This window comes from Ictidomys tridecemlineatus, chromosome 3 (assembly GCF_052094955.1).
Source record: "Ictidomys tridecemlineatus isolate mIctTri1 chromosome 3, mIctTri1.hap1, whole genome shotgun sequence".
Classification (NCBI taxonomy): domain Eukaryota; kingdom Metazoa; phylum Chordata; class Mammalia; order Rodentia; family Sciuridae; genus Ictidomys; species Ictidomys tridecemlineatus.
The window spans coordinates 43,788,927-43,806,952 of NC_135479.1; the positions used below are offsets into that span (position 1 = coordinate 43,788,927).

At 34.4% G+C, this 18,026-nt stretch overlaps 1 protein-coding gene across 4 annotated transcripts in view; it reads left to right on the forward strand.

Moving 5' to 3' along the window:
* Gosr1 (golgi SNAP receptor complex member 1) overlaps positions 1–18,026 on the forward strand; it is a 67,152-nt gene that overhangs the window by 15,490 nt on the left and 33,636 nt on the right. For all 4 annotated transcript variants that reach the window (XR_013436237.1, XM_005327870.5, XM_005327871.5 and 1 more), the window contains exon 7: positions 16,524–16,553. Coding sequence is in view for 3 of the 4 variants with exons in the window: in XM_005327870.5 (XP_005327927.1) it covers positions 16,524–16,553 (30 nt within the window). In the remaining variant the exon portion in view is untranslated. The remainder of the gene's footprint in view (positions 1–16,523; positions 16,554–18,026) is intronic.

Consider the following 18,026-nt stretch of genomic DNA (forward strand, 5'->3'; position numbering starts at 1 on the left):
ATGTGTACACACTGTATAAACCTATAGTAAAAATGATGATTATGTTTTAATGGTCTGTTATCACGTATTGAAGAAGCTTTATAAAAGGTAATTAGGCCATATATCAAATTTAAAAGTAAAGTTTTGTTGTCCAAGATATCAGAAGAAAATATCAAAAACTTGGATGAACTATATGCTTATTTTAAAGCAAGTCACCATAGTCTGTTTTTGTGTCATCTATTTTTCTCTGAAGTAGATTAGGTTTTCTCTTTTTTGTTTTGCTGTTTATATTTTGTGGTGGAACTTAAGGATTAGAAAAAAATACTTATCTCTGAACTCAGCCTATAAGTACTTGAGTAGCTTGTATCGTAATAGTGCTAAAAGTTATGAAGATATTTGCTACTGAATGCCATAAATATTATATGAGATTTAGGTATTGTTCAATTCATTTGTCTTTAAAGATCACCACTTTAAATATGAACTGTTAAAATCAAAACACGGGAAGAGCCAAGCATGGTGGTGCATACCCATAACTCCAGCTATTCAGTTGACTTAAGGCAGGAGGATCATTTCAGCCTCCAAGTTTGAAACCAGACCAGCAATATAGTGTGACCCTGTCTCAGAACAAAACAAACCAAAACAACACACAGAAAGATCAGGGTCTTTTATCTATCTATTTATTTATTGAACATAGGCAAGTACTCCACCAATGACTACACTCCCAGCCAATCAAGGCTTTCTTTAGGAATTCCATGCTTTTAGTGTTAGAACTAATCATTGGTTGTTCTTCCTTAATTTATGAATATCATTGATTGGCACAAGGGGGCACTGTCTCCTAGAGTATGTTTATAGTAATAGCTTTGTCATAAACATTTGGTAAAGACCACTGTAAAAAGAATTTTGCATTGTATTCAAAACTATACTAATATGTTCTTGTGGTACAGAGTAATTAAGGGATAGCATATTTAAGCAGTAGAAACTAATAGTTAGATTGCATTAGTGTTTCTATCTTTATTTCCTCAAAAAGAAATTAAACAATTAAAAATGTGGTAGTTTACTTTTAAAAGGGTGATTTGAAGCTGGGCATGGTGGAGCACCCCTATAACCCCAGGTACTCAAGAGGTTGAGGGCCAAAGGATAGTGAGTTTATGGCCAGCCTGGTCAGCATAAGAAGACCTCATCTAGATAGGTGAGTCAATAGAGATGGACAAAACTTGGAGACTACGCAAATGATCTTTCTCCTCAAATATTTCCCACTAGTTTTAACATTCATTCATGAATCTTATATTCCCATTTACAACTGTGGTGTTTGCTTATTGGTGATTTTCTATTTCTATGGGTCCTTTTTATACTTATTAATTATAATTTTGTAAGAAGAGCTCTCTCTTCTCTGCCATTTATTTTGTTTATTTAATTATTTATATCAGGTTAGATTCTCAAAGAACTATGAGTTTTAATCCAGCACTAGAATTACTTGGTTGCTTGAATTGTTCTATATTTTGTCATTGGAAGTTCCTTCAGGTTAGTTTCTGACATTTAACATTGCTCATTTCTTTGAGTACTTCTTTTACTTTCTGGCATCATGAAATATTCATGGCCTATATTAAATTTTCCTTGCCTCAACTCTGAAGTCAACTGGGCACTTTACCACTGAGCTATATCCCCAGTCCTTTTTATTTTGAGATGGGGGTCTTGCTATATTGTGGAAGCTGGTTTTGAACTTGGAATCCTTCTGCCTTAGCTTCCTGAGTTGCCGGGATTATAGGCATGTGCCACCATGCCTGGCTTGGAATCAACTACTTCTCTAAGCAGACTTGGTTTATGGTATTCAGAAAGTAAGATTTGTGTGCTAGGTGTTGTTATTGCTTTTGAGGAGAGTACTTCCATGCTTTTGTTGCTAAACATTTTATCATGAATGGGGCTGAATTAATTTCTTTATCTTTGTGAGTCTTTCTTTTTGCATTTATTGAAGAGATTGTTCTTATTCTTTATTGCTGTAATATTGTGAATTATGTTGATTATTTTTAAATAGTAAAACAATCTTGCATTCCTAAAACAACTCCCACTTGATCATGATATATTTATTATCCTTTCTGTTATTTTGCTGGATTTATTTTGTTTGGGATTTCTGCATTATTGTGAGAAATGTCTGTAGTTTTCTGTCCTTAAGATGTCTTTGGTTGTATTATATGAATAATATTGGCCCCATTAAATGTTTTAAGAAGTGTCCCTTTTATTATTTTCTGAAAGAGCTTATTCAGGCTTGTTATTTCTTCCTTAAATGTGTATTAGAATTTTTCAGTGAATTTATCCTAGCTTGGAGGTTTTCTTTGTGACAAGATTTTTAAATTAAATATTTCGGGTTTTGTTTTTGTTTTTGTTTTTTTGTAGCTGTAGGACTGAGTTGCTTGGATTTATCCCTGGGCCAGTAGGTGACTTACTGTAATTGGTTTTACCCAAGTCACAAATTCATCCTTGTGGCTAGATGATTGGAAAATCTATTACCAGAAGAGAATGTGGCATGTTCAGGGCTCCAGGGTAGTTATTAGTCAATTGGTTACATCAATTTAAATTTACTTTACTCTTCTATACTATAAGCTTTATACTTTGAAATAGTATGGTTAAGTAAAATCTCTTTTTCTAATGTTTATTGAAATGAGCTTTTACTTTAATACTACCTTCCTCCCTCCATTTTTCCATGAGTGAATTAAGAATTTTTTATGGGTCTTTAGGGCCCTATATCAACCTGCTGCCTAAATCTCTAACCTCATTGCCCTCTTTCCATTACTTCATCCAGCCACTCTCTCCTTTTGCCTACTAGGTACCAGCCATACTCTTTGGTTCCTTTCTCCAAGACATCAAACCCTTTCCCTTTTTAGCCTATTTGCATTTATGCTACTTAATCTTCTTAGAATACTCCTCTCTTAATTTTTGCATATAATTTATTCATCTTTATGGTCTAAACTCACTTGTCATCTCCTCAAACAGTCCTCTTCTAACTCTTTTTTGAAATAGGCCCTCTCTTACTTTTTTTTTTTTTTTGAGTTTGTATAAGTTATTTATTAAAAAATAGGCAGTGAGATCTTATTACATTTAGATGATTTTCTTGAATTAATGAAAATTTATAAAAAAACAACAACAATGGTACTATGATACATCCTTTGTAGACAAAAGGGTGATTTGCAAAGTGTGCAGGTATTAGACTCTTGATCAACCACTTTGATATCTGCATTTTAACCATGCCAAGATCCCATTGGCACAGAGAGTCATCACATTTGAGCCTGATATACCATACCATTTAAGTAACACTCATCAATTCATAAATTCCCTTTTTTCTTCTGTCTTTTCATCATATTAATAGAAAGATTGCTGGATAATCCAACAGCCTAAATTCCTGTGCCTGCCCTACTGCAGTCAAACACTACTAGGCAAAGTGAGAGGAGTTAAGTTATAAATTTATGATCAATAAATTCAAGTTGAGGGGCTGGGGATATGGCTCAAGCAGTAACGCGCTCGCCTGGCATGCGCAGGGCGCTGGGTTCGATCCTCAGCACTACATAAAAATAAAATAAAGATGTTGTGTCTACCAAAAACTGAAAAATCAATATTAAATATTCTCTCTCTCTCTCTCTCAAAAAAAAATTGATTAAAATTGTCTATTCTGTCCTTTCTCTGTAATAACTTGCCCTCATAATTGGCACGTGTGCATACATCCATTCTGAAAAATTCCAAAGTCTTCTTAAACTTCAGCCTTGCTTTTATTTAACAAAGCACTTTGTATCCCCCAAAGAAAATCTGTAATCATTTGTTCTTTTAATTTTTTTAGCACCTGACCTTCCTTGAATGTAAGCTGCATGAGTCTAGTTATTGGCATTCCTGGGTCTCCAGTTCCTATTATATTATAAATACGTAGTATTTATTTGTTGTATTAATAAACAGATATAAACAGAAGATATTAATTTAGATTTAATATGCATATGGATATATATGTATGCCCCACTGTAGAACACTTTTTCATTCATCCACTAATGTTCCAAGTGTTTATTGAATACGTACTATAACAAGAAGGATTGATCTAGATGCTAAATATATATAAAATTTGATTTTAAGGACTAAAGGTGAAATTACCAATGTAACCAATTTTTTGTTTTGCAAAATAATCCCCCATAAAATACCTTTTAAAAATTTAAATTCATATGTTCAATAAAATAATAATAAAAGCATCTCTTATTTATAAATGAGGAAACAAGATTCAGGAAAGATGTAGGTCAAGGTCTCATAACTATTTAATGCTATAGCTCTTACTAAATGCACATTTTCTAACCCATTTCCATAGTTGTCCCACATCATACTGCCTTCCCTTCTTTAACATTTTGTTTTCATTGTACTAAGGAACCAGTATGGCATAGTGTTACTGAGAATTGAAAGACTAGTTTTTCACCTCTCTGAGAGCAAGTGACCTGGCCACTCTCTTTTCTTTTTTCCTTCATCTTTAAAATTAAATGGTAGGTGCTTCTCCCCCAGTGTTATACAATTGTAAGGGTGAACAGCTTTAGTGCTGTCATTTTATAAACTAAAAGCACTCTTAAAATGTAGAACTGGGCGCAGTAGCTTATACCTGTAATCCCAGCAGTGTTACCACTGTTTACCAGTAACGAGTCCTTGTCCCCCCCCTCCCCCCCCCCCCCCGCCTCCCCCCCCCCAATGCTGAAGTGTAACACCAGAGAAGCATGCTGAGGCTAGTGGAGAGTGGAAAGTGGAAGGCTTTATTAAAGACAGCAGAAAAAACTTCTCCCAGGAGGAAGAAGGGGACCTGAAAGGCGGAATCTGTGGAAGGGGGAGGTCTTGGAACGCCAAAAGGTGGGAGATAGGTGGGCTGAAGGAGTAATCTGGGCAGGAAGGGCCTGGGGTGGTTTGATTAGCATCTCCCTGTTTGCTGGGAGCTGTTTCATTAATAGTTCCTTAGGATGGGTTCCAGGCCTTGGGGACATTAACATTTCAATTTCCCCAAGTGCTGCTCTGTTTTCTTAGACTCCATTCTTGATAATGGCCTCCATTTTCTTTACCTTACTGGATATTAGACCCCATTTTCCTAACTACACTAACTACCCATCATTAAATCTGGCTTCAGCAACTTGGGAGGCTGAAGCTGGAGGATCAAGAGTTCAAAGCCAGCCTCAGCAGCATCGAGGCACTGTCTCTAAATAAAATACAAAATAGGGCTGGGGATGTGGCTCCGTGGTTGAGTGCCCCTGAGTTCAATCCTGGGTACCCCCACCCCCCAAAAAAAGCAAGGAATTTTTTAATGAAGAATCATTCTAGTAAAAAGAATCTTTTATAGTTGAGAATTGTTACCTTGTGTAACAATAGGATTATTGTTACAGATAGGATTATTATCTGAGAATACACCTGGTAATTGTCTTTGTATTTTAATTGTACTCTGTGGTGTAAATAAGTCCACGAATGAGTAAAGAATTATCACAATCCCAGGTGGAGATTTACCTTTATTTTTACTGAAACCTGTTTATGGCCTGCCTGATATCTTGGTTTCATATCTTGGCCTTAGGTAACTGGGCTAACTGGGCTAGGGTCTTTCATTACCTTATTTGTTAGTCTATATTTAAACTTTTGATATTTTGAATTTTTAAAGTTTACCAGCCTTGTTATTTGCATGATTCAAAGTTGTGTTTTCAGAAATATTTTAGGTCGGCATTTTAAAAACATTAAAGATGGTTTTACTTTTTGTTTCTCTTAAAATTTTAGCCAGATGTCCCTGAGGTCACACAGCTTTAAAAGTTGGAATTCAAGCCCAGGGACTCTAATTGTATTGCTTCTGCAGTACTGCACTGCCCCTTAGGATGATTTTGATTATATCTGCTTCATGAGATTGCTGTGATGATAATTGTACAAGGGCTGTGTAAACTGTGAGGCATTGTTTATAAGCAGAACATAATGAATGTTGTAAGATTGAGGAAAGTAAATACTAAAGGAGAAAGAGATTGGAAATCCTTTTATATTCTCAATATGCATTTCTTAAATGGAATTTGAAGTATTTTTTGATGCTAGAATAGTTTTAGTGAAATGAAATTCTATGGACCATGAAATGAAATTCTATGTATCAATGGACCATGACTGCATTTGAAAAATAAGACGACTGTGGTCATACTTAAGTGACCTTTATAAGCAGTGATTTTTATCTCAAAAGTTTTTTTGTATAGTTCTATGTAGATTAAAATTATCCAATTTCTAATTAAGTAATGATCACATATAACATCCGAATGGAATAATATGATAGACTCCCTGTCTTCAAGGATTTGACACTAATTTTCTTAACTGTTTTTGGACCCTAATGATTCATGATATATAAACTTGTAAGTTATATGCTGTGGAGATGGTATTGAGGATGAAGTTGCTTGGCTAATGTGTGAGCCTCACCCATTTGGACAGCAGTATTTACACTTCAGCTCTACGTTTAGCTTCATTTTTGCTGCTTATTGTTATTTACTTGGTAATTACTATAAAGTGATTTGTGTATACAAGTACATATTCTTTGTGAAATGTTACAATCTCAAGGAGAAAACATCATTTAAAAGCTGGGTGTGTTGGTGCACATCTGTAATCTCAGTAACTTGGGAGACCGAGGTAGGAGGATCATGAGTTCAAGGCCAGCCTCTGCAATTTAGGAAGACCCTAAGCAACTTACTGAGACACTATCTCAAAAAAGAGCTGGGAATGTGGCTCAGTGGTTAAGTGTCCCAAGTTTAATCCTCAGAACAAAAAAAAAAAAAAGGTAATGAAAGTAAAGTGACCCTCAGGCAGCAATTGCTCTGAAGTAGAAAAATGGGAATTATATGGCAGAAATCATATGTAATATTATTAGCCACAAACTTTGAAATATGAAAATATCTTGATGTACCTCTCATCTATACTAAGGGTCAAGAGAATTGGACTTGTAGCTTATGAGAAGTGGTAGCATGTGATTATTTTATCAAATATCTATCATTCTGCCAGGCCTGGTGGCACATACCTACAAACCCAGTGACTCAGGAGGCTGTGGCAGGAGGATCACAAGTTTGAGGCCAGCCTCAGCAACTTACTGAGACCCTGTCTCAAAATAAAAAGGCTGGGGATGTGGCTCAGTAGTTAAGAAACCCTTGGGTTCAATTCCCAGTATGTACCCCCCCCCCAAATAAAAAGGCTATCATTCCACTTATGGGATGTTTTAAGATTATATATCATACATAGCTTCATTTGTCTCAGGTGGTACAGTTGCCTGTCATATTTAAATAGATGGCTAAGCAGAATGACCTAAGTAGGAACTTTCCTACAGAATCTTCAGTTAGCACATAGCTTTGTTAAACAATAAGACTTGGTTTGGAGGTGCTCTGTCACAGGAATTTTCTCTCCCCAGAATTTTCTCTTCCTCCTCTGGAAACTTATTAGGGTTATTTCAGTATTAACCCTGTTTGATATTTTATTAATGCAAGAAATGACAGTTCCTCATTTATTCATGCATTTATCAAGCATTTACAGTCTACTGTGTGCTGGATACTATGCTAAACTCTGGGGAATCAAAGATGAATCAAACTTAGTTTTTTTTTTTTTTAATAAAGAGAGAGAGAGAATTTTAATATTTATTTTTTTAGTTTTCGGCGGACACAACATCTTTGTTTGTATGTGGTGCTGAGGATCAAACCTGGGCCATATGCATGCCAGGCAAGCACACTACCGCTTGAGCCACATCCCCAGCCCCAAATCAGACTTAGTCTTTACTCCTGCAAGCTCCTTTTGGTTATCGAAATTGTAAACAAATAAGTATGACAATCTGTGAGACATTTCATTTTTAAAAGAATTAAATGAGATAATGTATGTGAAAAAAACTTTGTAAGCTTTACTAATTTATTTTTATTCCACCTCATAACACAGTGTCTGGCGTACCTTAAATACTTGTTATTTTCCTGAATGAACTAATAAAGAGTAGAGTTAAGAGAGTGTAACATTATAGTGTAAAGAGGAATTCAATTCAGAGTCTAGTTGGGATTGAGGAGACTTCACAATGACAGGACTTTTGAGCTGGACTTTGAAATACATGTAAGTCATTTATTATGAAAATTAAGAGATTTCCAAGGGGACGTGGCTGTGAGGTATTTAAGGCCTTGATCTTGATCAAGGGTATATCTGTAAAAAGCTTATATAATTTACAAGTTATTTTTGTTTACATTATCTCTTTTGAGCCTTATGACAATTTCATGAGTTGAGTTCATGTAGCCAAGTGCTCTGGTTTTCCCCAGAACCCAAGTTCCAAGTCAAAAGAAAAAGTATAGTTCCATTTTCATTTATGTGGAGGAGATTAGCTTGTACTGAATGAGACATTAAGGAACTCTTACTTTTTTAAAGAGGTTTCAGAAACAAATGAAATGAAGGGCTAAAATAAAAAATGCTGATAATAACAAATGCTGACCAGGATGTGGAGCAATAGAAACTCTCATTACTGGTGGGAATACAAAATGGAACAAACACTTTAGAAGATAGTTTGGCATTTTCTTAAAAAGCTGAATATAAGCTAGGCATGATGGTCCACACCTGCAGTCCCAGCTACTTGGGAGGCTGAAGCCAGAGGATCACAAGTTCAAGGCCAACCTAGTCAATTTAGTGAGACCCTGTCTCAAAATAAGCTAAAGGGCTGGTGATGTAGATTAAGTTGCACAAGGCCCTGGGTTAATTCACTGCGGCAAAAAAAAAAGAGTTGAATATAGTATTTTCATAACATTTCAGCAGTCATGCTCCTAATCATCAAATGAGTTGGAAACTTATACCTACAAACACTTGCACATGAGTATTTGTAGCAACGTTATTCATAAGTGAATGGAAAAACAAATTGTAGCACATCTATATAGTATTGTTTAAAAGTAAACTATCAAGTGCCAAAAAGACTTGGAACTTTAAAATACATAATACATAAAAGAAGCCAATCTGTGGCTGGGGTTGTGGCTCAGTGGTGGAGTACTTGCCTACCATGCATGAGGCACTGGGTTTGAACCTCAGCACCAGATAAATACTGTGTCCACCTAAAACTAAAAAAATTAAATATTTTTTTTAAAAAGAAGCCAATCTGAAAAGATCGCATTTTATAGAATTCCAGCTAATTGTTTATAAGATTCTGAAAAAAGCAAAAGATTAGCAATTGCAAGGGGTTTGGGATGGGAAGGGGAGGAAAAAATGAATAGGTGGAACATAGATATTTAGCCAGTTAAACTATTGTATATAATACTGTAATAGTGGATACATGATAATATGTAGTTGTCAAAACCCATAGAATTTTTGAGTACAAAAGTGAACACTAATGCAAACCAGGGACTTTTGTTAATAACATACCAATAATATATTCATCAGTTATAACAAATGTACCCTAATGCAAGATGTTGATAATAGGTGAGAGAGAATGGGTGTATGGGAACTCTGTACCCTCTGTACTTTTTGCTTAACATTTCTGTAAACCTACAACTAATTCTGAAAAATAAGTTTGTTAAAAAAGAAAAGTAAGAAGTGGCTTTCCAAGATCTCTCTGCTAATGATTTACCTTCATTTTTCTTTTTTCTCTTTTTCACCTGGGTAGAATTCTGAGTCAGGTGCTTAACTTTTTGTCACTAGGTAACTTCATGGGATTATAGGACATATTTCCTATACTACATTAACCCTGATAAAAGCTAGTAAAGATATTCCTTTGTTTACTTAGACTGTAGGAAAATATGCCCATCTATTAATATAGTTGGTAAAGAAATTACAGAGTTTCTACTTTCATCTTTGTTTTTCTGTATTTTCCAAATGTTATGTGTAAAATAAAAATATATTAGCATTAAAACAGCATATATATAGCCTTCTGTAGCTTAATTGATTGTTAGTCCCTCCCCCATGATGTTGAGGATTGAACTAAGCACTAAGCAATCTCCACACCCCTCAGCATATTTTAAGAGAAATTTACATAGAAATAAAAAAGACATAGACCTAAAAGTCTCTTTGGTTAACTGAATGAGACTGCAGCACCACAGTGCATGATTGGTCAGTTACTGCACATTATCAATTATCAATCTGATTGGTCAGTTACTGCACATTATCAATTATTGCAGCTTACAGAGGGATTGGTTCTTAAATTTTATTTATTTATTATGTTTGTTTTCATATTTCCTTGCTTGCTCATTTACATGTCTATTTACTTATTCACCTGCCCTTTTAAAAGAATTCTAATTAGATGTTATCTAAAGTAATTTCACAAAGTTCTTACATTTTGTTGGTTTAAATTGCTTTACAATATATGCTTATAATCACATTTTTACTCTTACAGCATGCATTTTTCTGGAGTTTTGGGGGGAATGAATAATTTTTAAAAAAATAAAATTATTTAAATGTGGCTTTAGTAATGTCTCAGTGCAGTAATTGGTGATGAAATTTAGCTCATTGTTTTCAGCTTGTTTAAATTGGTCTTGAGAGAAACTTGTTCCTTAATTACAGGCTCTAGATGACTTTACAGAATGCCTCTGGGCTGTTATGAAATACTGTTTTAAGAAGGATAATGCCTCTTGATTGTGTCTTTTTTATATCCCAAAGGAAAGCAATTTTAAATTCAATTTTTACTGGATTATGCCATCTTTATGGAGCCACTCTGTTGTTGAATTGTATCCCCACAAAGTCCAGGGTGCTTTCTAATGAATGGGGTTTATTCAGTTTATTTGGTCTTAACCAAATGAATAAGGACTTGAAGATTTGGGACAGTTGAGAATAAGTTTAAAAATCATTGGCCTTCTGTCATCTGTGAAATTCTTATGTATGACTATTTTAACTCTAGTGTGCTGCATGCATGATGCGTGGTTAGGATAGTGTATCTTCTTTCTGTAAAACACAAATCAGTCTGAGAATGACTCCTGAATATTAGTGTATGTTATTTTGAAATATGCTTTACAGTATATTTTAGGACTAAAAGAAAGATGATTAATATTTAAGGAGATTTGAAAGGAGGAAAAAATCCTTCCTCTGTAGGGCAGGATATTTGCTGGTAGAATTTTAGTTTTCCTTGGGTTGTTTTCTTTTTTTAGGTTAATGCAGTAAACACTGTTTTCTTTGTAGTTCAGATGGTGCTATAAAATTACTATATTTGAGTATAAATTGTCAAATCTGTTTCAATGTATCCTTTTAAGAAAACTTATATGAAAATCAGGTTTTGTATACAGAAAATAGACATAATTTTTGCTTTACAAAACTTTTTGTTTATTTGATTCATATAAATACAAAATGGCTTTATTATCTTTAAAATATTATTTAAATTAGCCAAAATGTCATTTGCAGAAAGCTACCTCTTAAGGAAAGTATTTACACATAAAACAAGGGTTATATTTGCATGCCACAAGAACCTCAAAGAGTTTCCTTTACATATAACAATGTAGAAAGCTGTCCTTAGTAGTCATTTCAACCTTACTTTTTTCAGGAACATTCTTTGAATGCAAAATTAATTTGTTTATTTTCTAACTACAGTAGTTAGGCTAGTTTATTAGTTACTAAACTTTAGCTCTGACTTTATGGTTGAGAACAGGTTCAAGAGAAATATTATTAAACCTTCAAATCTGTGGAAAGCAGATAATGAAGTGTATCTTGCTGGCTTTCTGGTGATTGGTGCTAAATACTTGGCTTTGTATTTTTACATTTCTTTCCAGGCATTCACTGAGTTAGGTAGAAATGTATTTCCACAGAATAGTTTTTAAGTTTTTCTAAATGCTGCTTCACATTGTTTGCTACTTAAGGTATGTAGCTTTGTATTCTATCTAATTAGCATTGAGTTTTTATGGTTGTTGTTTGATACTTTGTTCAGTACTTTTGCTTTTGAATTTTTAATTTCTTATTTTGACTATGGATTTGCATGCAATTGTAAGAAATAATACAGGGAAATCCCATATATTTTTTAACAGTTTCCTCCAGTGGTAGCATCTTGTAAAATTATAATACAGTATTACAACCCAGATATTGACATTGATATAATCAAAATATGAAGCACTTCTTTTATAATTAGGATCCCTTATTTGCCCTTTATAAACATAAGTACTTATTTCCCTTCCTCCTTCTACCATCCTCATTAGGCTTTGACAAGCATTATTCTTTATTACTATAATTTTGTCATTTCAAGAATGTTATATATGTGTGGAATCATACAGTTCGTAACCTTTCAAGATTGCTTTTTTTGTTTTTGTTTTTGTTTTATTAGAGTCTTGCTATGTTGTCCAAGCTGGCCTCAAGTGATCCTTATGCCTCAGCCTCTGTAGTAATAAGATTGACTTTTCATTCAGCATAATTCTCTGGGTATTGATCCAGGTTGTCACTTGTATTAATGGCCTCCCCTCCACCTTTTTAAAAATATTTTTTAGTTGTAGATGGACACAATACCTTTATTTTATTTATTTTTATGTAAAGCTGAGGATCGAATCTCACATGTACTAGGCAAGCCCTCTACCCATGAACTACAACCCCATCCCCTCCCATCTCCTTTTTTATTACTGGGTAGTATTTCATGGTATGGATGTACTATGGTTTGAGTAACTATTCATCCATTGAAGGACATCTAGGTTGTTTCTTGCTTTTGACTCTTATGAATAAAGTTGCTATAAATATCCGTGTTAGTTTTTGTGTAAACATAAGTTTTCATTTCTCAGATAAATACCCAGGAGTTTGTTTTTTTTGGGTCACAATGTTGTTGCATGTTTAGTTTTTTAAGCTAGTTTCTAAACTACAAAACTGTTTTTCAGAGTGATTGCATACATTTTACAGTTTCATTAGTAATATATGAATGATCCAATTTTACACATCCCCATCAACATTTGGTGATCTCACCTATTTTTTTTATTTTAGCTATTGTGACAAGTGTGTAGTGATACCTCATTGTAGTTTGCATCGCCCTAATGGCTAATGATATAGAACAGCTTTCTGTGTGCTTGCTGTTTGCATGTCCCATTTAGTGAAATGTCTTCATGTCTTTTACCCATTTTCTACGTGAATTGTTTTTATTTTAACCATATTATTCTAAGTTACTAATCTTTGGTCACCTGTGGTTTGCAAATATTTTCTCTTAAGTTTCTTTTCATCCTCTTAGCAAGGTCTTTGTGTGATTCTTGCTAGAGTAGAAATGAGAGATACTTTAGAAGTAGGGAAAAACTGAGACTGATTGTGGAGAAGGAGAGAGGGAAAGAGAACTATCTTTTACTGAAACAGCAAAAGCCAAATCTCAGAAGTCAATCTGCTTCAGTTTGAATCCTGGCTGTGCCCCATAACTGTGATTTCCTGTCTCTAGGCCTCAATTTCCTTATTTGTAAATGAAGAGAATGGTAGAATCAGTCTCCTAGGGCTGTTATGAGGATTAAGTTAAAACAGTCATTTAGGAGAGGACATGGCTCCTTATAAGCACTTATAAGAATTAACTGTTATTATTCTTAACAAAATTAGCAAATTAATAGATTGCTCTCAAACACTTAATTTAAAAGTCTATTTCATTGATTTTTATCTTCATCGAGGCTATTAGCACAAAACTAGTTTGTTGAGCTTGGCAATAGAATTCTTATTTTTGTATTATACTGTCTGTATTTTGAAATATCTTATTTTTTATGCCTTTTAATATACTAGGAGGCCCTGATGAGAACATTCAGTCAAACCTTTGTGTTGAACAAGGAACTATTAACCTGAGTTAATCACCCTATTTTCGACATTCTGCCAGGACAGCTCTTGGTCTGTGTGTTGCCTGTCTCCATTTAAGATCTATAGTAGTGGCCTTATTTTTATAGCCACTGTGTGACCCAGTACCCTTCAGGGGCAGTTTTGTACACATTTGTAAAAGAATAAATGCATAGATTTCATCAGAATAGGAAATTATATGGAAATTTGTATCAACTTTATGCTTGGATTCAGAATTAATCTGTAGTTATTGAGAAATTACCATAATGAGCCAAAAAACACTCAGTGCTTACTACATGCCACATACTGATATAATCATTACATATATGAACTCTTTTAATTCTCTGAATAAATAGGGTTTATTAATATTGCCACTTTACAGATAAGAAAATTGAGGCACAGAGAAACCTGCCTAATATCAACTAATAAGTGGGAGAACCAGCATTTATTTATTTATTTATTTATTTATTTTTTTAAAGAGAGAGTGGGGGGGGGGAGAGAGAGAGAGAGAGAGAATTTTTAATATTTATTTTTTAGTTCTCGGCGGACACAACATCTTTGTTGGTATGTGGTGCTGAGGATCGAACCCGGGCCGCACGCATGCCAGGCATGGCACGCTACCACTTGAGCCACATCCCCAGCCCAGAGAACCAGCATTTAAACTGCCATACAGCACACAGTCTGGCTTTTAACCACCCTTTGTAATTTTTAAAATTTTTAATCACAGGATTTTTACAAGGTATTTAGGCTTTTTTTTTTTTTTTTTTTGCTGGTACCAGACGTTGAACCCAGGAGCACTTAACCACTGAGCCACATTCCCACCCAGCTCTTTTAAGGTTTTTTGAGACAGGGTCTCACTAAGTTGCTTAGGGCCTTGTTAGGTTGCTGGGGCTGGCGTTGAACTTGCTATCTTCCTGCCTCAGCAGCCTCCCAAACCAGTACCACGCCTGGCTATTTATGACATTTTAAAGCCCATCTTGGTTCCTTTATTCATGCAGTAACTTGAGTTTCTATTCCATTTTATAATTAAGCTTTAACTTATTATTTTAGAGAATAAACTTAAAAATTCTTTAGGAAAGAGTAGCTGGGAAAAAAACATGCAGTATTTGCATGCCCATTGTGTATTTTGTACTGTGCCAAATGAATATAGACCTCATTTGAAAGTTTATTTTCCTACTTTCCACTATAAAGTTGCACCTCTACCAAACTAAGCTACCTATAAATTCCTCCCTAATATTACTTTTTTTGTTTTTCTTTCTTTTCAGTGTGTGATGCATAAAAGCATACAGATTACAGATATATATTTGCTGTCTTTAGTCATATTCTTACATTCTGAAGTTTAGTAAGCTGAGGCTTGGTTCAGTTTCCAAAACAACTCTTTCCCAAAAATGGAAGGAACTTTAAGATGTAAATAATTACTATATTCGTTACTGGAGTTCTAGGCCAGAGGCCTGACTCTGGGGTCCCAACAAATCATGTCCAGCCACTTGCCCCTCCCCCTCCAAAAAAAAAAAACCCAAAACCGAAAAAACAGAAAAGATAATGGTGAAAAGCAAGAAAAGAACTTTAGTCACTACATTGGAAGACAAAGTAAGATCCAGCATCTCAGCCCTGAGTTTAAATAGAGGAAGAATTGGGGTAGGAAGCAAGAGGTGTACATAATTAAACAGCATATATATAATTTTTAGTTGTTGATGTTTGTTTGTTTATATGTGGTACTGAGAATTGAACTCAGTGTCTCACACATGCTAGGCAGGTACTCCACCACTGACCCACAACCTAATTAAGCAATCTTGATCAGACTATGGTCTAGATGATCATTCTCTCAGTTCTGGTTCTATGAAGTGACTCTGGAGGAGTTCTTTTTTGCCTGAAGGGTGTTAGTTCCACTTTGTTGCTGGGGATGTTTATCAGACCTGTGGTCCATCCAGGAAGGGGACAAGAAACTTCTAGATACCTTTCTAAGGGTCTGATGCCATAAATGCTGGTAGTCCCTGAAAATCTCATCTTAGTCATCAAGGGGGATATGATAGGTTAATTAATTTTAGGACTAATAAGTCTTATTTGGATGGATGCTTCTTAAATGTTTCACATTCCTACATGCAGAGCTGACCAGGAACCTGAAAACAAATATAAAATGAAGGCACAGATGCCAAATTCTGTCCTGTTTTTAGTTACCCAATAGGCATCAGCAGGTCTAAGTAAAGGGCACTTTTAGCAGAGGCAGCCTTTTTAAGCCCCTGTTGCTCTTACAGGCATCAGAACTGTATTTGTTTATCCTGTCTGAGCCAGTTGGTTGTAATTGTTAAGTTTTGGATAAAGATGGTGGTGTCCATTTGGAGTTATCTAGATTAAAGAACTTCTATTTCTTTATGCTGTCATTAAAATCGTTCTGATTTAGCTAGGCTTGGACATGCATGCTTGTAATCCCGGTGACTCGGGAGACTGAGGTAGGGGATCTAGACCAACCTCAGTAACTTAGCAAGACACTGTCTCAAAATAAAAACATAAAAAATAAATTTAAAAGGACTGAGGATGTAGCTCGGTACTAGAGGACGCCTGGGTTCAATCCCCACACACAAAAATTGTTCTGACTTTAACAAACAGGTATCTACTGTGGGAAAATATTTAAGCTAATAAAAGTAAAATATACATTATATCCATGTGGGTAAGTTAATTTCAGAGTCTAGAATTTTCTTCAGATACTTTTAAAAAAATCTAGGTATTTTTACATATGGCTGAAAAGTTGGTCTACAAATGTAGAAAAATTAAGTACAAGTTTTTAAAATGTATTTATTTAATAATTCCAGGATTTGAATTTCTTTTTTTTTTTTTAGCTCAGATCGTCTGATAGAAGAAACAATAAGGTAGGAATAATTTTTTTGTTTTGCTTTGTTGGTGTTTGCACATAACATTTAATGAACAGATGAAGTTAACTCTACTAACTGAAGTGAAAGTCAAGTCATCCTCCTTAAAGATGAGAATTTTACTAGATAGTAATGTGTATACTGTGACCTTCCCTTAAAGAGACATTTGAAGCCCAAAACATTTATTTCCATAATTATTGGAATTAGGCTATTTAACATAGGTTATTTTTCCAGTTAATTCATACTTAATATTTTAATTTTCATTTTTAATAGAAAACAATCTTGAACATAATCTGATTGTTTTACCACTTAAATAACCATGGTTTCTGTTACAGCAGGTATAGAAAATCTACTACAGTAATATTTAATATTATCTATAATACCATTGAACTAGTTTCTTGCTTAAATTAAGAAACATTTGTTAGTTTGAATTGATTGTCTTAAGTTTGAAATTTTTATATATTTTATGATAGTAAAAAAGTAATGACTAGGTATGGTTTCTATGCTTTAGAATTAAGCAGTGTGTGAAGCACTGCTTTTCAGGAAAAGGTAGAATAAAGTACATGACAACTATAAACATTTTTTAAAATTATTTTTTAGCTGTAGTTGGACATAGTGCTTTTATTTTACTTATTTTTTATGTGGTGCTGAGGATCGAACCCAGTGCCTCGCTTGTACTAGGCAAGCACTCTATCACTGAGCCAAAACCCAGCCCCAACCATAAACATTTGTATTCTTTTTATGGGCTCTGATCCTGCTCTAAAGTGTTTGGCATGCACATTTTATTTAATCCTCTCAAATAGCCCATGAAACAGACACTGTATCCAGAACAAACAAGAAACTAAGTAGTTTGCCCATCATCGTATAACTAATAGATAATGTTGAGGATACAAATGTAGAGCAAATGCTGTATATAAACCATTTTTGTACTTTCCACCCTGTAGAAAGAATTCAAACTTTGGAGTATGATTTGGTTTGAAACCTAGCCATGCTAATTGATTTCTGTTCTTAGAAACTTCTTGGAACTTTTGTAAACCAAGAAATCTTAAATGAGGTTAAAATAAAAGCAAAAGCAGCTTTTATTTGGGCACAGGGTAAATTTGCAAATTGGTAACACAGATTCAATTAGAAACCAAACAAGTGTTCCATCAAAGGAAAAGAGGACTGGATTTTTAAAGGAAAAAAAAAGAAATAATGTTCAAGTTTAACTTGTTTTGAACTTTTGTTGTTTTTTATACGGTTCTACATATGGAATCTAGGACCTTGCACATGCTAAGCAAGTACTCTACTACCTAATCTGAACGGGGTTTTCATGAAATTATCTATTTGTCAACTGAAATATTTTCTTTATAACTCCTTCCCTTTCTCAGCACATGGTGTGCATGTATTAATAGATGCACAAAGGAAAGATATGTCAGATCCATTCTACTGTCTTTCCTATTTCCATTCCCCCTCTCTTCCTTTCATTCACCT